The sequence below is a fragment of the Puccinia triticina genome, chromosome 18A (genome assembly GCF_026914185.1).
Source record: "Puccinia triticina chromosome 18A, complete sequence".
Taxonomy (NCBI): domain Eukaryota; kingdom Fungi; phylum Basidiomycota; class Pucciniomycetes; order Pucciniales; family Pucciniaceae; genus Puccinia; species Puccinia triticina.
Genome location: NC_070575.1, coordinates 3,412,718 through 3,435,141, shown reverse-complemented (window position 1 = coordinate 3,435,141; position 22,424 = coordinate 3,412,718). Strand labels below are relative to the sequence as shown.

At 47.2% G+C, this 22,424-nt stretch overlaps 3 protein-coding genes across 3 annotated transcripts; 2 read left to right on the top strand and 1 right to left on the bottom strand.

Moving 5' to 3' along the window:
- Positions 1–5,578: 5,578 nt before the first annotated feature.
- On the bottom strand, positions 5,579–6,061 carry PtA15_18A376 (uncharacterized protein; the record flags this gene model as incomplete). Its single annotated transcript, XM_053164908.1, has 1 exon — positions 5,579–6,061. The coding sequence occupies one exon, from the start codon at positions 6,059–6,061 to the stop codon at positions 5,579–5,581; it is 483 nt and encodes a 160-aa protein (XP_053028871.1).
- Positions 6,062–6,882: 821 nt separating this feature from the next.
- PtA15_18A375 (uncharacterized protein) lies at positions 6,883–7,514 on the top strand (the record flags this gene model as incomplete). The annotated part of the gene is made up of 3 exons (XM_053164907.1): positions 6,883–7,039; positions 7,117–7,400; positions 7,494–7,514. The coding sequence occupies 3 exons, from the start codon at positions 6,883–6,885 to the stop codon at positions 7,512–7,514; spliced, it is 462 nt and encodes a 153-aa protein (XP_053028870.1).
- Positions 7,515–9,841: 2,327 nt separating this feature from the next.
- Positions 9,842–22,218, top strand: PtA15_18A374 (uncharacterized protein; the record flags this gene model as incomplete). The annotated part of the gene is made up of 7 exons (XM_053164906.1): positions 9,842–10,077; positions 11,913–12,243; positions 12,466–12,514; positions 12,593–12,884; positions 12,974–14,111; positions 14,197–14,464; positions 21,833–22,218. The coding sequence occupies 7 exons, from the start codon at positions 9,842–9,844 to the stop codon at positions 22,216–22,218; spliced, it is 2,700 nt and encodes an 899-aa protein (XP_053028869.1).
- Positions 22,219–22,424: the final 206 nt, after the last annotated feature.

Below are 22,424 nucleotides of genomic sequence, written 5' to 3'. Positions count from 1 at the left end.
CTAAAATATTGACTGATAAAGATGCTTCACATTATGAAGGATGTGGTGGATTATAGAGACTGGAATGAGACCATTGAGCGCTCTCATAAACTGTGGGAAACAGCATTGAAGAAATCAAAAGATGCATATAGAACTGAATCCAAATCCTTAGGAGTCCAAGATGTGATAAATAAGGCATTTGTAGATATACTAAAAGATACACCATGGGAGTTTCCTCAGCACTTGCGTGCAAGTGCCATCTCTGAACTCAGTCATAGATTTAGTTGGATCTCACTTAGATGCTGGTTTAAAGGCAAGGTTCATGTTTGCCGCAAAATATCCTGAAATGACCTGGAACAATACTTGATGTATTGTGTAATGTATGTGTAAAATGTATGCCAAACCTATGCTGAAAACAAGGCCATTTTAATGATAAGCTTTTCTTGATCCTCAAGCTTGACCAAAGTTCCTCATATTTCAATTACCATGATTTTTGACCTCTTTGGAAACCCATACCCAGTAGGTTTCTCTGAAACAGTTTTTGTATTTATTTTTAGGGCACACACCAAAAAGCTGCCATTTATTTTTGAGTTGTTTCTATTACACATTGTGAACACTTTGGATGGCTTGTAGTGATACTGTGGGAGGTAGAGCTGGTCCCTAGTACCTGTTGGCAGGTACATGGGCGGGCACCCCTGGAAGTGTGCAGGTATCTGCCGGGTGCGGGTGCGGGTGTCCAGTCTGGGTCCAAATTCAGGCAGGTACCCGCGCATAAATTGTCATTCTGCATAGCTCTGCTTGCCCCTAGTGCCCATTGGCGGGTACTAGGCACCTGTGGGGGGGTACCTGTGGAAGTACGCAGGTAACTGCCAGCGGGTGCCAGGTACGGGTGTGGGTGTCCATTCTGCTTCAAAATTCAGAAAGGTACCTGCACCTGCCGCGGGTACCCAGGTGTGAAGTGTCAGCTCTAGTGGGAGGCCTGATTTTGCTCTGATACTATGGATTGAATTTGGCGCTGAGGGGCCAGCTGTCACACAATCATGAAACCTGTGCGCGTTTCTGTGACACATTGTGTCACACAAACGTACGCGCGCGCGTTTGTGTGACACATAGACCATCACCCAGCCATATCATGCCAAGATGAGTGCCCCGTGATCCCAGGGGCGAATTATCTGAATCCTTTAATAATTGTATCTGATTTTCATCCATCTGTACAGAAATCCTGTCAAGGAGATTTTCTGAATTCATTCAAAAGCCCTGGGTAATCTGAGGCTCCCCTGGACTTGTCCCAGAATTCTAACTCCCTTGGGACAAAATTTAGCAGCTAAAGAATGTGTCACACAAATTTACACATGTGTGCTGGTGTGTCACATTTTTCATCACTGAGCCAAGTGATGCCAACCTGAGTGCTCATGCAGATCCAGGGGCTTAGGTGGACCCTTCAAAAATTGTTTATAATGTTCAGCCATATGTACACAAATGATTTTGGGGATATTTTCTGAATTCATACACAACTCCTGTTTAATATGAGGTTTTTTCCGCTGGACTTTTCCCAGAACTTCAAATATTTTGTGAAAAAATTCAGCAACTAAAGAATGTGTCACACAAACTTATACATGTATCTTTTTGTGTACCACTAACATATCTTGAGCTTTTTGGGATTTATGATAAACACATGATAGAATGAAATATATAGAGCTGGCACTTTGCACCTGGGTACCCACAGCGGGTGCAGGTACCTTCCTGAATTTTGAACCAGAATGGACACCTGCACCCATACCCGGCACCCGCTGGCTTTTACCTGCGTACTTCCACGGGTACCTAGTACCCGCCAATTGGCACTAGGGGCAAGCAGAGCTGTGTAGAATGGCAATTTGTGCGCAGGTACCTGCCTGAATTTGGACCCAGACTGGACACCCGCACCCGCCGGAGAATACCTGCGCACTCCCACAGGTACCCGCCCGCGGGTGCCAAGTACCCGCCAACAGATGATAGGGGCCAGCTCCAGAAATATATGATTCCTGTGGTAAATACCTTGTTTTTGCCAAGTATTAGATATTGCTTTGCAAGGTAGTTGAAAATGTGTTCTGAAATAGTTCCAGTAATACCTAGATTCAAGTTGGAGCTGGTTTTCAATTGAATTCAACTCCTTCCAAAAGTGCATTCAGCTCAATTGCGCATAAGTTAAACATAAATTCATCATGAATTCAGCATAGATTGAGGCTCAAGTTCCAGGATATATCTCAAGTTCCAGGATATATCTAACAGGTTTCTTAAACAATATTGTGCAATGGCACTTGCACACAAGTGCCACACAAACTCCCATGGTGATAGGAATAGGAAAGATGAAGTTGAAAAGATAATGGCTCTTGCTGAACATCAACACCATAAACTCTTTAACCCATTCTTGCGATTGCTGGGTAAGAATTTGACAACATATCAGTCATCCACAATGGGCTTAAGACTGACTTTATTTCTGTATCAGGTTTTGACGGATGCCATGATACCCCTGTTGAGGTTTTGCATGTCGTACTGTTGGGTATCATCAAATAAATTGCCATAGATTTCCTCAGCAACACTATCAAACCCCGTCAGGTCATTGATCTCCTGGGAGCATGGCAATAATTTATCACTGATTCACTTGACCTCCCCGTCATAAATGCCGCATACTTGTACAAGCATCACAAAAGCATGGTTGGAAAAGACTTCAAGATTTTACTTCAATTTGCACCTTTTGTTTTCTTCCAGTTTATGGATGAACAGCAGAGAGAATTATGGCGTGCACTGTGCAGGATGGCACCCTATATCTTCCAGACACACATTCCTGACATGGAAGTGTACCTGGATCAATTAGAGATATTAGTTGATCACTTATTATTACAGCTCATGAAGTGCAATGCTAGATGGGTCAACAAGCCAAAGTTTCACATGTTGATACACCTGGTACATTCCATTGCACGATTTGGTCCAGCCAGCCTTTTTGCAACCAAAAAGTTTGAGAGCTTCAACAGCATACTCAGAAATGCTTCAGTTCACTCAAATAGGCAGCATCCTGGAAAGGATTTGGCAGTATCATTTAGCAATTTTCAATGTCTGAGGGCAATACTGTCTGGCGCATATCTTTGGGATCATATCAAGAATATATATTTTCAAGCATCTTCACAATTGAAAAGAATATTTCAAATGGAAGATACACAACAATCTATGGGCTATGTCCATTCAAGTATTTATGGGTCAGGTGAGGACTTCCCATATATTTCACAGGCCAAGCTGCCCAAATCGGACAGAGTTTCTGTTCCTAAGGAATTCAGTGATAAATATCCCAACCACCAGTTCAATGAAGAATGCTGCCTAAATTTGGATGATAAAAGAAGTGTAAGAAAAGGGTCTTTTGTATGGCTTAGGCGTCCAAGGGATAAGCCATCAATCATTGGCCAAATTCATTCTATCTGGAAAGTCTCATCAAGAAATGGGGTTGGCCCCAAGAGAAACATCTACTGCATGCAGATTAACAAGTTTGAAAGATCAAATGTCTCTGATTACTACCAGATGAGGATCCTTACAAGGACCAATAAAAACCATGCATGTTCACCCAAGGTATGCCAATTTCTTGTGCAGCATCTAATGAAATATAATCCACAAGCTAATTCATTTCTCACGTTCAAATTAATCACAGGACATAATGGAATGCCTCAATGTGCAGCACAACTGCCATGATGGTGGGTGTCAAGTTAAATTAAGTTCCAGGCAACAGAATGATACCCATGAGGGCAATCCTGCAAGATAAATGGTGGACCACAACCCAACTGAATTGTTCATTCTGAATATGTGCTCATTTCATGCTTCAGACATTCACAAGTGCCCCTGGAACCAGTCCCTGGCAGAGAATTTGCTGAAGCAATTAGAAAAGGACTTGACAAATGGAAGTCAGAAAGAAATCTACCAGACAAAGAAGAAGAAAGATTTTTCCGTCAAAAGCAGCATATTGACTCAAGAAGAAACTCCGTTCAACCCCACACTCCTCAGAGGGGCAGAAGCAATTCTGCACAATCATTCCATCAACAACAACCCCCCAACCTATTTAACCAGATAAATCCAGAGCCACATGGTCATGATCTCTATACTATGCCAAGCGGTGGCCAAGCAGATATGTTTACAGATCTAAGGCCACCTCCAAATAATGAATATGGGTATGCATCAAACCCAATTGGTCAATTGCATGCCTCCCCAGCAGCCAACACTATGGGAAATTCAGTCTACCATCCTCAACCAATTTACCCACCCAACTCAATGGGAGGATTCAATGCCCCCCCGTGGGTAGCACCACTGGAAATTCAATGTACCGGTCTTCATCCAGAAGTTCTCTTGGGATGGGGCAACCAATGTACCCACTCAACTCAATGGGTGGATTTGATGCCCCCCCAGTGGGTAACACCACTGGAAATTCAATGTACCGGTCTTCATCCAGAATTTCTCTTGGGATGGGGCAACCAATGTACCCACCCAACTCAATGAGACGATTGAATGCCCCCCCCAGTGGTTAGCACCACTGGAAATTCAATGTACCAGTCTTCATCCATGGGTGGATTTGATGCCCCCCCAGTGGGTAGCACCACTGGAAATTCAATGTACCAGTCTTCATCCAGAAGTTCTCTTGGGATGGGGCAACCAATCTACCCACCCAACTCAATGGGTGGATTCAATGCCCCCAGTGGGTAGCACCACTGGAAATTCAATTTACCGGTCTTCATCCAGAAGTTCAATTGGCTCCATCAGAGGCTTGTATGCCCCACCAGCGGGCAGCACCAGCTCCATGAGTGGATTATATGGCCCCCCAGGGGGCAGAACTACTGGAGATTCAATTTAACCCCCTACATATGGAAGTTCCTGCATGAAAGCTGATCCAGGATAAAAAAAACCTAATGCCCCAAGCATTTCAGTTGTCAGCAAGAAATTGATTTTGACTGAAAAAAATCATAAAATCATCAAAATAACTCTTTGAGTATACCCTTATCTGCAGATGTAGAAAAAGAATGGGTTGGGAGTATATGTTTAAATTATTGTGTTTGTGGAAAAATAAGATTGAATAAAAAAGGAAGACCCTTTTTTGGGAGTATAGCCCTACCATCATCTTTGTTTGTGTCTATCTCATAAATGGGCACTTTTATTTCAGTCATTGGGAAATGGTCATTATAATTATTTAAACCAAAAATCAAATCACTAAAACTTTGTCTTTGGGTTTGGAGTCTAGCATTTCTTGTGGTTCTGGAGAAAAAGAGAGAAACTGGCTTGTGAAACTTATTTTACTGCATCAATATAACATGTATTCTTTGCTTTGGAAAGTGTGCGCAAGGATTTACATTAGAAAGATCAAGGATTTTCATCTTGTGCAACAGCAGCGGCGGTCCCGGGATAGGGGGGGGGAAGGGGTAAGGACATTTTTACATATACACACAACAACAATGAGAGGACAGAAAGCAAGACAAAGGGGATGAAGCAGTACCTTTGCAGAGACCAAGACCAAGTTCCACAGAGCCGAGTTTGCTCTTCCGCTTGCAACACGGGCATCCGTCCATCAGAACCGGGGCCGCCAGAGGGTTCAGAAGAGCGTCGGGATCTGCTGGCTGTTGAGCATCTTCAAACACTTCTGCGGCTTGCAGAGCGCCTCGTCCTCAACCTCGTTGCCCCGCCAGCCAGTGCCTTGGTGCGGGTAGTTCAGCCCAATCGATGTATCGGTTGATATCCTCCTTCCTTGTTGTGTTGGGACATGAGGGCGATTGATCCAAGCATATACCAATACCAGACGGACAATCAACAAGTGAGCAGGTGGAGTCTGGTTAGCAAGCGGGAGGTTCTGGCCGAGGCGGACACCTCTGCTCTTCCAAAATTGACTGGTGAACAAGACGAGGGGAATGGAGATCAGGGCGAGGATGAAGACTGAGTTAAAGTTGAGGGAATGGCAAGTGAGTGAAGACAAAGAAGGGGGACTTACCAGATTAGAGCAAGGATGGCAAAGCTGAACTTGACAATTTGAGGAGCGCTGCTTGCCGGCTTCCTGGCAGTCAAAGCTTCTTGACGGCATATGCATCTTGACCAGGCCAATTGGGTGCCCCCCGGCCGCTGCGGGGAGGAGGGGCTTAGTTAAGTTCGCCTCCGGGGGGGGTCCCCCGGACCCTCCGTTTGAGAGGCTTAGTTAAGCTACGCTGGGGGGTACCTGGCACCAGCGGGCAAATCAGATCTTCACACCTCCAACCGGTCGTCCAATCATTGCAATGTACAAGTCATCAAGTCCTTGTGAGTGGAATTCCCATCAATTCAGCCCTATCCAGTCTCAGTTGATAAGCTACTTTGGCCAAACTTTTAGCGCAAATGCCAACCTGTCAAATATTGCCACAAGTCTACTCAGAGAGTTTCTGGACAAGCGTGAAGGTGAGTTTCATTTTTGCCAGGTGGTTGGATGAATTGCAATTTCAAGTCTTTTAATGTTGTTGGACGGGCTGAATTAAAGTAATTCTTACCTATGGATCAATTTACTGCAGATGAGTATCTAGCATCAAGTTAATATCCGGAAACTTCAATTCAAGAGCCCAAAAGTCAAGAGTTTCTGGCCATCAGATCCGCCTTAATCGGCTCAGATCTTGACTTCGATATTACCCAATATAGACCCGGTGACAAACTTGTATCATCAATTCAGAGGCGTTTCTCAGCAGGATATGACCAAGGCAACGAAATTGAGAGGAGCCTCGTTGTTGCGGTTTGGATCACTGCCTGACCATCTTTCTTTCTACGTGCATGCAAAGATTCCCGTACCGGAGCGGCGAGACAAGCAAGCCTGATTGGTGGCCTTGAGGCGTGGTCAATCGGGTGCCCGACCATCTGCTGAAGCCCAACAGAATCAAGCTGATGCTTGCCGTGTTGGGCGCGGGGAAGGTGCCGGTGGGCCGGCTCAAGCTGGCGTCCGCCGAGATGGCCGCCTTCATCCCCCCCGACAAGATGGACATCCTGCGCAATATATACACCGTGGCCAAGGAGGAGGAGCAGCGCCAAGCTGCCTGGCCAGGTCGGTTATTCCAGACTTCCATCCAGCCCGTCCTTGTCGTTGTCCAATCCTTTTCAAGCTTGTTCCTTCCATCGTAGCCGGCGTCACCTTTGTGCCGTTCCAGGTCAAATTGAGTAACAATTTGTGCGCCCCGCCCTTGAAGTCTTCCCGCTCACCTCAGACTACATTGACTTTGGATATTCTGACTGCCTCCCCGAGGACAATTGATTACGTGGCGAGTGCGGAAACCGCGAGCGACGCCGCTATTGGTTTCCTCAGCACGGCTCCGTCGGACGGACACGCCCACAAGACTAAGTTGGATGAACGGATCAAAACTCTTGAAGCTGAAAAGGCAGCCCGGAATAAGCAAGGTATGAGTGGTGTGAGCACATTTGACTTCAATTCCTCATCATGGTTGATGGACTCGAATATACAAACTTAAGAGAGTGTTGATGGACTCAAATATCACCTCCAGCGCCATGTTCCGCAACCCTGACAAACTCGAGGTGTGGAGGTTCCCAGCCCCCACCACCAGGGCAAGAGGCCCAGTGGTGTTGGGCTGGGAGCCGATGAGGCACAGGGGGAAAATCATTGCACTGGTAGAGGCGTACCTTACCAGTTGATGATTTTCCTCCACTCGTTTATGTGGGCTTGACCATCTCCAGGTTATCTGGAGATTGATCACATGAAGAATGATCTTCCACTGGTAGTGAGTGACCAGATGGCAGATTAATCTTCATGTGATCAATCTCCCAATAACCTGGAGATCACAGACTACACCAAGTCGGATAATAGGGTATACCCACCCGGCTAATTGTTGCACATGGGCAAGCCCGTGCTCCTCCGTCCCCTCAGCTCCCTTGCTCAAAATGATCACACATTGGCAAGCCCTCACTCCTCTGGCCAGCCATTGCCCAGACAACCCCAACCAAGCCTACCCACTCGACCAGCTGCCACTTCTTTCTGAACCAGCCCCTGCCTAGCACCACCAACCTCCCACCTGCCTAGCCTCATCCTCTGCCAAACCGGTCAACCCCCACTCCCTCTGCCAAACCCTCCAATGCCTAACAACATATTTATTCCGGGGTTGAAGTTACTTGTCAAAGATCCCGACTGCCCTATTTCATGGTCCAATGACCCAGCAACACCAAACAGACTGGTGGTGCCTGACAGGTTGGACCTAGTAAACTCGACATCCTTCCAGGCCAACTTTCCTGGCGTGACCTTCAAGACCCTCATGAAGCGGTTCAATGAGCATTGCTTTACCCACATCGGTCCAAAAGGCAGTGTCACAAAGGCAATTAGTGTCAGGCGAGGTGATGCTAAGAGGATATATCTTCTGGCGACACCCGCTGATGGATAAAAGGCGGATGAATAGTCTGGAATTGGGAGGGTTTTATTTCAAAGAAATAAAGATAAAAAGGAGGGGCCCAACGGAGCGGGGGTGGTTTGGATCCCTCCTAAGATGAGACTGGGGCCTGCGAGGCAGGTGTGGTTGTGATCCCAGATGGTAGATAGATGTGGAGAGCGCGTCGGATTGGTGGAAGGAATTTCTACTTACTTGTATAGGTCCTTCTGGTTGCAACGCGGTACTCGCCGAGAGGAGAGGAAGTACGAGCGCTTAAGACGACAAGATCCTGAAGGCGCTGTTGGGCTGAGTCTTGACAAGAGAATGTTATCAAGAAGTTGGCGGTCAAGGCGGTCAGGTTTTCGAGTAGGTGTAATAAGCTGAGGAGCCAAGAAGGAGGGGAACTCACCTCCTTAAATATCCCATTGGCTCCCTTGGAGAGATTCTTCTTGCAGAGGATGCTTTGGTCAGAAGAATGTTTATTTGGAAATAAGTCATACTCCGTCCGATCTTGGGAGTATGCCTGGTTTTTTAGGGTTTTCAATGACAGGTGGTCCTGTCATTAGATTTGATTATATGTCACTTGTTTGTCTTGTGTCCTTGGTACTACAGTACTGTGACAGTTTTATGATGTAAGAGTTCTATTCTTATTTGCCGCGGTGCGCAGGAGGTGTTCGCTGCGGCGCAAGAGGTAAGTCATATGATTTTAAGGTATTTCTGTTTTGCGCGCTCTTAGGCGCTAATTAACTTATAAGTAATAATGTCTCTAATTAATATTTATTACAAGTTTGTCACGATGGCTTGTGGTACGTTGCCAGCTGACAATTGGAATCCAGCACAACTCTTGGGATCATCAGCCTGGGGATCTTGACCGAACCAATGAAACCAGCTGGGACCTCATCAGAACCAAGAGAACCATTGGCAAAAGGCCTAAACCTCACCAACAGCCGGCTCCAAGTTTGGAGATAAGAACCAAATCCACCAGCAGCTTGTTCCTACCCCCCATCCCTGTGCAAGTGGAGCAGGATGAGGTGGATTTGCTTTGAACTCAGATCAAATTAGTAAGTACAATTTTTTTTCAACTTAATGGGCATTCTATACCAACCAGTTATTAACCAATTTTCCTTTGTCTGCAGGTTAAGGAAACCTGGGAAGGGTATGTCTTGGATCTGGTTAACCACCAGAACAAAACAAGATTAATCCAAGGATGGGACGACTTATTCAACAAGCAAAGCGAGCACAGCAGCGTCTTGGCCCAAATGAAATTATCACTGTACTACAAGACCTTCAAAGAGGACGCAACAATATGGACAGATCGTTTGAGTCGCATGATCAAAATATTCAACAAGTGGATTGATTTCCAGTGTCAATGGGTTTACCTCAAAGGTATATTCTCCGGCAATGCTGATATCAAACACCTTCTACCTAACAAAAGTAATTGATTCAATAACATAAACGCTGAATATCTTGGACTGATGAAAAGAGTCTTCAAATCCCTGTACGTCTTGGACGTAATCCAGATACCGGAGGTTCTCAAAACTCTCTACAAACTAGTCGAGGCTCTGGGTAAGCTTCAAAAAGCTTTGGGTGAGTACCTCGAGCATGAGCAATCCTCCTTCCCCCGGTTCTACTTCGTCGGTGATGAAGATCTACTCAAAATCCTCGGGAACAGCAAGGATATTCTCCGGGTCGTCAAGCATCTCAAGAAAATGTTTGCAGGGCTACACCACGGGCGCATAATTTTCAAAGTTTGTTTTCAAACCGCCCAAGGCAATAATTTGACATTGACTTGCCGCAGCTACGGCAAAAAGCGGTCCCGGTGAGGCAAGACCGCCAATCACCATCTCCCGACGGGGTAAGGCTGGCCTTCCACACAGCAGACCTCCCAGCCCCGTTGGGCAGGAGTTGCCATTGATGAGCCGGCAATCTCTCCACCTTACAATGGTGCTGCAAAACTGTGCTGGCCCACCGTCCAAAACAAAATGCCCTGTATTTGTCCCGGCAAAAATACCGCCCAGCTACGGCCATGGCATCACAGCACAGCCCCATCACAGGAATGGCTACCCGCCACGCATTTATGTACATAGAGATGTAACTAAAAACAGCTGTACGGAAAACTGTAATGTAAATTCGATGTGGGTTGCGGATTAGCGCGTCAGTGATGATCCTTGTTCACATTATCACAGTGTTGTCAAGGGGCCAACCTGTTCAGCTCCGCGGGTGGTGGGTGGTCAGTTTCCATAAATAGAGCTTGGTCCTTTGGCCACAGGAGATGCTTTCTCCTCTCAGCGCGATGTGGACATCATTCAGCCACCCATAAGCTTGAAGTAATGGTGAAGAGGGCCATTCTTGCGCAAGAAAATGCTGCTCTGCCTCCCGGCAAGCCTCTGCTCTTGATCTATGCATTTGTACATATCTGGTGTCTAAATTTCTAACCCCCCCTGTACTGAGCTCTTGTATTTCTCTTTGCTTTCAACACTTCCACCTTCACTTTTGTGTTTTTTTGTTGTATTCTGTTTTTCCGGGCAGATTGTTTCCTGCCTCGGATGTGTGCCACCCGACCGGTCCGCATATTCCCTCCTTGAAGGATTGTTCCGGCACGCGCGGGGGACATCCTTCAAGGGTGTGTTACACCCAACAGCGGCATGCCAAACTTGCCAAACATGGCAGTTTGGCTGCCATTTACAGTTGATCGACTTTGCAAAAGTCGATTGACTTTGTTCCTCTTGTCAACATTTTTTCATATCCCCACCAGGACCTAACCTAAGGGCTGGTTGGGGTGGTTGAGAGGTGGGATGTTGTCGGATTCCGACTTCGTTGAAATCCAAAATTCAAGTCGCGCGAGGTATGGCAGCCAAACTGCCATGTTTGGCAAGTTTGGCATGCCGCTGTTGGGTGTAATACACCCTTGAAGGATGTCCCCCGCGCGCGCGGGATCAATCCTTCAAGGAGGGAATATGCCAACTACTCAGGTGATGTGGGCGCAATAAACAATGACTCTCTCTACCATTTCTCACCGTTATTGGTGGCATTGTGCGTTGCACATTGCCCCCCGCTACCGTGAGCAAGCAGGCAATACCTTCCAGTTTCATCTTGCCACAGACGGTCGCGCGCGGTAGTGGTGGTGGGGTGCAATGTTTTGGCCGTGTGGTTTATGAGCCACTGTGTATTGGCCGTCTGTTCTGGCCACCCCGTTTGGTGGACGTGCTGCAAGCAGCCGACTAATGTCGGCTGCTTCTGTCTGGTGACGTGGGGTTTGGACGGCGGATTGGGCGAGGGAATGGGAGACGGCTTCATGAAGCCGTCGTGGGGCCTGGCACGGGGCCTGTGACTGGGCCGTATGTTGTTGCGGGGGAGGTCCTGTCGCAAGACGTGAGGATCAGCCCGTCCCCAGACGTTCTAGTGCACCCGGGGTGTATCAACATTGAGTTTCAACCCGGAAGTAACACAAATTGAGAAGATGTGCTCCCACGAAGGAGAAGAAGTCCCATTTTCAACTCCAATCATCCTCAAAGATTACCCAAAGATCAATGATTGGTTTACCAGACTCGAGTTGCAGATGCAATTTTCCCTGGCCGAGCTGCTCTGCAAGGCTGTCGATGAGCTTGTCACATTCTACACCCAAGGCGAATCGCTTGACAAGGCCAAATTTCTTGCATGGATCAAATCTTACCCCGCTCAGTTGGTTGTGCTTGCAATCCAAATCATGTGGACTCAAACAATCAACAACGCGCTGCGAAACGACACTGCTTTATCGGCCCCCCTTCAAACTGTCTTGCGCACATTAGATCTGCTCGCTTTTGTTCTCGGAGAACTAGATCCTGTCATGCGACAAAAGTGCGAGCACTTAATAAACGAGCTGGTGCATCAAAGAGATGTAATTTGATTGCTCATCAAAGACCAAGTTGACTCAATCAACCGCTTCGAGTGGCTCTACCACATGCAATTTTACCTTGACTCATCGATTGTCAACCCAACTGATTGACTTTCTATTCACATGGCCAACGCCGTGTTCCCTTACGGATTTGAATATCTTGGCGTTCCAGATCGACTGGTACAGACCCCGCTAATGGATCGTTGTTATCTCACGCTAACTCAGGCTCTACACAGTCAATTGGGAGGGTCTCCATTTGGACCAGCTGGGACGGGTGAGCCTCATCTAAAAATTATCATTGCCACGTTACTTTTTAGTCATCAAGCCCTTCTCATTATTCTGCGTTTCACAGGCAAAACCGAGTCCGTCAAAGCGCTCGGAGTTCAGTTGGGCCAATTTGTTCTTGTTTTCTGCTGTGACGAGACATTTGATTTCCAAGCAATGGGCCGGATTTTTGTCAGACTCTGTCAAGTCGGAGCTTGGGGCTGTTTTGACAAGGCAAATCGATTGGAGGAAAGCATCCTCAGTGCCGTGTCTCAGCAAATACAAAGTATCCAGCAAGGCTTGAAAGCTGCCTTGGTCAACCCTAACGCAGAGGTAGAATTAGTCGGAAAAACGTTGAAGATTAATCCCCATACTCATGGGTAAGTCACGCAAGTCCACGCAGAAATCAACCCTCCCCATTTGTTTGCGTAAGCACGGTTGCTCACACTAGGTAATATGTGATTTGTAGGATTTTTATCACGATGAATCCTGGATATGCTGGTCGATCAAACTTACCAGACAATCTGAAGAAGCTCTTCAGAAGTATGGCGATGACTCTCCCGGACCGAGAATTGATTGCCCAGGTGATGCTGTTCTCCCAAGGATTTCGGACCGCTGAAACCCTCGCATCCAAGGTGGTTCCTTTCTTCAGTTTGTGTGACGAGCAGCTTTCCAAGCAGCCCCATTACGACTCCGGATTGCGGGCCCTCAAGGCTGTCCTCACAAGTGCCGGCCATCTCAAGCGCTCCCAACTTCAAACCAGTAGCTCTTTGGCTGCCGATAGTCTCTCTGATTCGTCCAATAGTCGCGCGGAACAAGAAATTTTGGTCCAAAGTGTCACTGAAACTACAGTTCCTAAGTTGGTGGCGGATGATATCAGAGAGACTATCGGCAGCCAAAGAGCTGCTGGTTTGAAGTTGGGAGCGCTTGAGATGGCCGGCACTTGTGAGGACAGCCTTGTGCGACATGCACCCCTGGTAATGGTCGATTATCCTGGAGAAGCGTCATTGAAACAGATCTACGGTACCTTCAACAGAGCCGCCTTGAAAGTCGTCCCCAACTTGCGAGGCCATGCAGAGCCCCTCACATCAGCTATGGTCAAGTTTTATCTGGCTTCCCAAAAGCGTTTTACGTCCGACAATCAAGCACATTACATCTACAGTCCTCGTGAGTTGACCCGATGGACTCGAGGTATCCATCAATCCATCAAACCTTTGGAAACACTCTCCTTGGAAGGCCTCGTTCGAGTTTGGGCCCACAAAGCACTCCGCTTGTTTCCAGACCGATTGGTCTCAGAGGATGAGAAGCGGTGGACAGACGAACAAATTGATGCGATGGCCATCCAACATTTCCCCAGTCTCGATCAGTCTGAGGCGCTTGCTCGGCCGATCCTCTTTTCTAACTGGACCTCTAAGCACTGCATCAGCGTCGATCGAGATCAATTGCGTGATTACTTGAAGGCAAGGCTACGGGTGTTTTATGAAGAGGAACTTGATGTGCCATTGGTCTTGTTCAACAATGTACTCGATCATGTCTTGAGAATCAATCGTGTATTCCACCAAGTTCAAGGTCATCTACTTTTGATCGGTGTAAGCGGGAGCGGAAAAGTAAGTCACACAACCATGTCACATTTCTACTCTTAATCAATAGCTGCAATCAAACAAAACTTACTCATCTTTTGGATTTATCCAGACTACTCTATCTCGATTTGTTGCGTGGATGAACGGCTTGAGTGTGTTTCAAATCAAAGTGCACAACAAATACACCGCCGACGACTTGGACGATGATTTGAGGAACGTTTTGCGCCGGTCTGGTTGCGAAGCTGAGAAGATATGTTTCATCATGGACAAATCTAATGTACTCGACTCTGGATTCCTCGAATGCATGAATACTCTTTTGGCCAATGCGGAAGTGCCCGGTTTATTCGAAGGCGATGAACACGCTGCGCTGATGACGGCTTGTAAAGAAGGGGGACATAGATTTTTACAAAGTGCCTTTTACAATGTACAAGGCCCTGTAAAAGGTGTGCTGTGTAAATTTACCCAAACACTGGGGTCATGTGTAGTTTTACAAAGTGTTGACCCACTTTGTCACCTTGCAAAGGCAGGCCCTGTGAAAAGGCCCTTGTATTATAGTACGCTCATTGATCCAACTACAGTATTACACCACCACGTTTACGGTGTGGCCGGGTGCACTGTATAAAATTCCCAATTGGAGGGACCACATGGAATTTTACTATCATACAGCCAGACAACAGATTACAAGACTGGTAAAAATACAGCTTCTGCCGCTCTCCATTAGAAATACAAGCACACTTTCATCAATTTACATTGTACATACATATGTATCAAAAAGACCATGTGTATCAAGAAGATCAGGAGGAATCTCGGTCGGCATCAGCCTGTTTGATCCATACCATAAGAACTCCTCCCCTCTCCCAATGTGCTTCCCCCCCATCCGGGATCCTGCTCGGCCCACATTCTGATGTCCTCCTCTCCCTTGTTAGATCATGACCCTCCGGGGTCCAACCCATCAAGCATAGTCCTGCCAAATAACCCAGAAGACCTTCCCCTCTCTAACTCCTCAAGTGTAGTTACCAAGTGGGAGTTGCCACTTGATCTTGCAAGTTTCCAGACATTTATTGATCACAGATGTACTCTGGACCGTGAAAACTATCCAATCTACCCCAACGGTGCAACCATTTTTGTCAAAGATGCTGATCAGGTAGTTGTGAATTTTGGATTTGTTGGATTTACGAAAACCACTGGAGTGGAGAAGCGAGCAAAGGGAGTCTGGAAAATCCAGAGGGTCTACTGCCTTGGGGCCCTGGTTTGCGACGTGGATACTTGTCAGTGGGTCGGCTCGCCCCCAACTGCCAGAGGCGGCATCCAGGATTACCTAGACAGGTGAGTTTTTACGAGTTTTGCCAGATCTTGGTTCCATGTCCTTACATGTACAACAATGCCTTGCTGTTTGATACTTTCAGTAAGCCAAAGTGTCCAGGAGCCGCTGGCCGATGCCCAGGGAATGTTATCTGGGTTTCTTGCAAAGGAACAGCCACACGATTCGATTTCCACGTCCCATCTGGGTGGGGGTTACTCCGCCATCGAGGTTTACACCAGCATCCATGGCCCGAAGCCAAAAAACCCAACCCCCTCTCACGTGCAGATCTCAAAGCTGAGATAGTCAAGAACCCAACCAAAGGAGCATTGAAATTGAAGGTTGGTCAGGCTTGATTTTCTTTCCACATACATGTTCAGCTTGTTTATTTCTGCCGGGTCTTTTTCCAGATGGGTCAGACAGACAGCCTCGATGATCCTCTGACAAGTGTGACTGAGATTCACAGTTCACTGGTCAACGCCGATCACTTGAGATATTACCGCCGCCTTATGCTACAAGAGCTCAACATTGTGCCTGACAAGTTAGGCGCGGGCATTGGGGATAAGTTTCTGATGGACATGTTCCAATGGAACAAGTAAGTCTGGTCCTATCTCCTTGTTCATTTCTAATTCACTCCTTATTGATTTATTATTTCCGGCTAGGCGCGGGCTGCTGGTTATCTCGTCGGGATTTCAGACTGACTGTGAACACTTTACATTCCAAACAAAGTGGATGGCCGAACGGATGTTGGCTCGAGATGAAAACAACGACGTCTACCAAGGAGGCCTCATATCGGACGTGACCTATTGATTTTTTGAGAATGGTTACTTACTTACAACATCAATGTTTTGCGAGCAAACCGCCCGGCGGATTCCGGTCCAGCTTTCTTGGATTAGGGGCCTCAGCACCAATTACTACAAGCTGCATTTCTTGGTGCTGTTGAGACAGTTTGTTGGCTTGACTTGACCCCCACGGAGCGTGATCTGATGGTTCGCCAAGTGGTTGATTTCTTGCTGGCACAAACTGAAGGCTTCAAAGCGGCATACATGGACGTCTTTGCATGTACCGATCCTACTCGAGCCGCTAAGATGATCAAAGGGTGTCACCAGCACTTCCGCACGCAAGTGACACAAGTGAGGCGCAATCGTTCAATCCTCTCCGCAGATCAAGATGTGAGTTTCATGATTCCTTTTGGCCTTTCATCTTCTTCCCCTCGGCTTCAAGAGATCTTTCTAGCTTGTTTCAGGCCGACTTCCAAAAAAAGTGCATGGCCTTACTAGATCCAATTGAAGAAGACGGTCCTACACACAAGGAGAAGATTGACGAGATACGACGGCTTTTCCCTAAGACTAAGCGCTGGCTTGACTGGTGGACGATGTCCGATGTCCAATCAATGCTATTTCCCTCGCGTCGACCCATGTTGGATGACCACCCAGACGGCAATGATGGACTGCCCAACACAACCAATGCCATTGAAAGCATGCATCGGGTCTATTACATGATAAGGTGAGGATCCAATCAGACTTTTTTTGTTTCTCAAATTTGAATCTGATTCTCATGATGTCTCTAGTTCGGGGAAGAAATGCCTAATGGTAGGCATGGTGGAGCTCTTTAGTTACATCAATGTCTTGGAGGAAGAGTTTAATGCTGTCATGTGTGGAATCTCTGTTGAATATGGATCCCAGACAAAAATGCAAGTCAACATTACGCATTTGATGGGCTGGGCCAAACCCACAAAGCGAAAATTTATCAATGACGGTCGCCCGCCGGATACCACTGCTGCTCTTCTGGACGGACCGGATCCTTCTACCAAGAAGAATCTAGGTCATCCAAAAAATTCTCAGAATGTCGACCAAAGTGAGTGGTCAACATGCCAATCATACACCGCCTCCTCCAAGGATCACTTGAGGAACCGATGTTGGATGGCCGCTGCCATGGAATCCTTGTTTGCGCTGTACAACCCTCTCTGGCTTTGCAACAGCACTGGGAAAGGGTCTTTGCTTTTTTATAATCTCGTCCTCCACTTTGGTTCCCAAACGACCTTCAATCTTACAAAGATCGGCCGCATCAGAACTGTATTGACGAACGGACAGTCGAAACTGTTCAAGATCTGCAACAAAAAGCATCAAGCAAACTTTCAGCCTGGTGCCTTTGCTTCGTGCGACTTCTTCTTGGAGCTGCTATTAGACCCCAAGAGAAATCAAACCAAAGCTTTGAATGGACTGTTTGAACTCGTTGAGCACCGGGAGTTCATGTGCGAATCGGCGAAGCCTTGCTTGGAACAGCAAACCCAATCACTGACCACTATCAAGATTGAAAGGAGCATGTTTCAAGCTAACAACTAGAGTTCAGGGCGGCTACGCCGCCGCACTTTCAAGTGTCCAGTTCACCGCCAGTGCATCACTATCCCTCCTACATGCACCTCTATCCCTCCTACATATTGTGCTTTGTAAAATTCTTGGACAGATGGTCCTGTTGCTGTGCCCAAATCCTGGCATTCCATGATTACAATTTTATTATTTTTTTTACCTTGCATTGTGAAATAAAGATCATCATGATCATTTTCACTTGGGCACAGGACTCTTGATTTCCAACAAATAAGCAAAACACCATACATCTTCTACAGCTAAGGTTGCAGAGTCAATTGAATCTGCTGCCAAAGTTACAAAAATTCTTCACCCTTCAAGTTCCAATATCTCCTCAACAGAAGTATGATGTACTGAGTCTGACATGTCAAATACTGACTGCTAGGAGGATTTTGAAAAGTTTTATGGTTCAGTCACCAACAAACCCTCACAATACTGTTGGCTAGGAAAATTCACTGCCTTTCATTCCCCCACTGATTGGAGACAAAATTATCTTGTCCAGCTTAGACTCAGTTGGGATTGGTTTGTTATAAACTTTTTACAGCAACCCACAACCCTGCCAGCGGCGGGCCTTGGGGGAAAGGGATTGGTTTTAGTGGGGCTAGAAGGGAGCCAAATCGAATCACTGGTACGGTTGTGGCTACGGCTGGGTTCGTGGGGTGAGCAGGTTCCAAGGAGGCTGAGGTTCTGCTGGTTCAGCCGCAGCTTCTGCTCCCGTTGGGAAACGGTTGTGAGCGCGCTCTGGGCCTGGCTAAAGCTGTTGACGGCCTCGAAGATGAGCCGCGTCTCTGCCAGGTAGCTTCTCAGTCCCTTTGGTAAGGCCCCGTCGCCTCGAGTCCACCAGTTGCACAGCCAGATCAGTCGGTCCAGCAGCTGCCGCCTCCCTCCTGGCGTGCCCTCCCACACAACCTATCAGCCCAAGCATGTGCTCACCGTCAAAGCTCGCGCGCTGAAGCCCCCTTCCCCTCAAGCCCCAATATCAGCCGAGCTCGAGAATGGGCCTCCAAGAAGCGACTGATGTCTTGCCCAGATCGGTGGAAGAACCTCGTGTGCAGCTTCTTCCCATGCCGCGATATATCCTTCTTGTTATGTTGGCAGACATCAAAACCTGTGCATATCTAGAAGTCCAATGATCAGCAAAAAAAAACCGCTCCCCCTCATGAATAAAAAGGGTTGCTTACGCGTACTGAAAAAGATCAACAAACGCTCTGGTTCGGCAGCGGTGATCCGCAAGAAGGCCAAGATGTCCTGCTCAAAGGCATAGGATCACTTTTGGTGCCTTGGAAGGCTTGTTTCAAAGATCAAGCGGAGGTCTTGAAGTTCTTGGGGGTGAACTAAAGTAAGAAAAGCAGACATTTTGATTCAGAATGATGTTATCAAACATGATCACGTCTGCCCCGTGCTTGATAGCTTCCTTAGCTTCTTTCTCATCTCTGAAATCAATATTGATTCTCAAGCTGAACCCGCAAACGCTGCGGGCTTCTTGGATGGCCGCGGTGATCAAACCTTTGCTTCAAATGTTGACAAGAGACGGGGGGGAGCCAGGCGAGGCCGGCGGCAAGGCCGAGGTCGACAAAGCGCAGCCCTTCGCGCCATGTATAGGTTATCAGGCGCCTGTTTGTCCACCCGTCTTGAAGCTGTTGTCCTGGGCCATGATGTGCATGAACGGTTTGTTAGAAGATGAACTGGTTGATAGCGTTTCCAACGCTGGCAGGGTGAGGACGAGTGGGATGGGTGATGGGTGCTTTTGGTGTAGTGAGTGGGTAGAGCCGGGAGACGGGCGGGGGAGAGGGTGTGGAGCGAGTGCCAGACGAGGGCGAGGGAGAGGCCGAGGTCAACAAATAAGGAGTGATAGCGGGTGTTGAAGGCGAGTCTGCCGAGCCGTTCCTGGCCTTGTGGTACCATATGCTGCTCCACCGCCATCCTCACAACATGAATATCTGTACCCTGACCCGGGACAGACTCGGGACCATCGAGAATACATACATAGGCACCTTCCCAACTGGCCATCAGCAGTTAATGGTGAATGGTCGTTGTGATGGCTTGGTTGTAAGGGTGGACAGTTTTTTTGTCGGCCTGGCGGGGGCTGGTTGAGTGGATATGACATACATATCACAGCTATTGTCTAGCAACCACACTGGCGGGCGTCACAAAAATATTGTGGCTTTGCGGACCATCCTGGGCCAATGCAACGCGGAAGCGCTCTGCAATCACGACCTGTTGATCAATATATAAGGGGGCATCATCTGCATCAAGGGTTATGCCCCAGGTGATTTGCCCTCCCCTGCATTTGCAGAGGACGGTGGAAATCCTCCCCCTTCCCAATTGCACTTGCAATTGGCTGAGGGGTTTCCAGCCCCGACTTTTGCCCCACGCACTTGCGCCAGGCTGAGCGGGTTAACTCCGGGACCTTTTTACCTGTGGCATGTCACAGGCTGGGGGATCGTTATGAGTCAAACCTGATGTATATTAGATGTGTAGAATATTGTTGTATTATTATTGCTTGTTTGTAATTTGTTAGCATTGAACCTATGTTATTTTTAGTGATTTGTTATAAACAGGGGAAACCCTTGAATTTTTTTTTGGTGAAACTGTGGTTTTAATAAACTTAGATGTTGCTGAAGCTGATGTTTCGGGCCTGATTGATGTTTGGACTACTACTGGGCTTTCCAAATCACCCGGGCTTGTGTGTCAATGTGATTCAATCTTGGGTACAACTGAGAAGATTCCAAAAGCCAGAGGTAGACCTTCCAAGAAGGTCAAGAATGTTGATCTCAAACCCGAAGTCACGGTAGTTTCTAACACGCAAAACAATCCAAATCATCCAGTGGTGTATGTTCAGGAGAAGTCACGACTTGCATTCAAAGACGAACTGCCTCCTCAACACCTTTATTTCTTTGTCGAAGTGACTCCGATCACCAATACTATTGAGCAGCAAGAATACATGCGATCTTTGAACTGGCCGTACCAACTGAAGATTGCGGGTGAAACATACACCCTATTCTCTCGCGGATTTTGGAACGGGTACCACTACTGGTGCAAAGTGGTCCGGAGCGGCCGTGGCAGCACCACTGGTGTATGGCTGCATGACGATCAACAAAATGAAGGTATCGCCAGACTGGTGAATACTGATGCCTCATCCATTGGAGGATGTCATCCGTTCACCAGCTGGATCTTTTACTCCCGTCGCTGGACCGCTGCCGAGGAGAAATATGTACAGGAATCAATTGCAAAGATAAGCAATGACCACCCGAACGCCGAAGGCAATACTCCGTTTGTGCACTTGGGCAAGTTGAATCCGTCCCGGTTATCAAATCTTTGGAGCCTCTAGATGGTGGCGAGTATGTGGACAACTATGAGGATTTGGAAGCGAGCGACCTAGATTACAACTCGGACAACTCTAGCAAGGCCAATTCTGAGTCCAATGATGAAGACGCTTCCGAAAATGTGGTCTCACATCCAACAAAACCCCTTGCCAATAAATCTATCAAGTTGAAGCTAAAGCTCAACCCCTCTTCGCATCCGGTGCAAGAAACATCCCAGAAAGTGGACACCAACCCAGCCGGACAGCCAAAATCACTTGACGCAAACGCTTCCCCTGTGGATGAAGCCGATCAACCACAGTCAACCCGAAGAAGCAAGAGGACTTTCAGTTCAAGAAAGTAGTTCTTTTTTCCCTATATTTCTTAGTAATCCTTAGTCTTTTCCGTACTTTGTAAATTCCATCAAACAGCTTGTAAATTTGCTTTTACAAAGTCTGGAATGAAATTTTGCCACATCTTTTTTATGCAGTGCTGTTAATTTACAGCTGGGAGATCAATACTTGAGATTTGCATGGAGTTCTGTTTACAAAGTGCCACCCTGAAAAAGGATGCCTTGTAAAATTGTACATAGGTAATTACATTCTTACTTTTACAGGGCTCTTTTCACATGGCCTCCCTTTGCAAGGTGAAAAATCAGGCAGCCCCAGCGTAAAACTACACATAGCCCCCTCAAATGTACACTTTTACAGGGTCCTCACTTTACAGGGCCTTGTACCCTGTAAAAAGGACTTTGTAAAAATCATCTGCCCCGTAAAGAAGGGGCCCAGCGTGATGGTGTTGTGCTGGACTCTCCTGACGAGCTCTACCAATGGTTTACTCAACAGGTTGCCAAAAACCTACACGTGGTGTTTACCATGAACCAACCGGAAAATGGTCTGGCCTCACGAGCGGCCACCTCCCCAGCTTTGTTTAACCGCTGCATGTTGGATTGGTTTGGAGACTGGTCCGATCAAGCGTTTTACCAGGTTGGAATGGAATTCACGAGCAGTTTGGATCTTGATACCAGCCAATACGTACCACCGGCGAACTTCCCAGTCGTCTATCGACAGCTATCACTTCCTCCAGTCCATCGAACTGCCATTATCAATGCCTTGGTTGCTGTTCACATGTCAATGTACAAAACCAACCGCCGCTTGGCCCACTGACAAGCACGGTTTAATTACGCTACCCCTTGACATTATCTCGATTTTATTAATAATTATGTCAACCTGTTTAATGAGAAACGAGACGATCTGGAGGAACAACAGCGCCACTTGAATATTGGACTGGACAAGCTGCGCGATACAGTGGTTCAGGTAGAAGAGATGTGACAGAGTTTGGCCATTAAACGAACGCAACTGGCCAAAAAGGA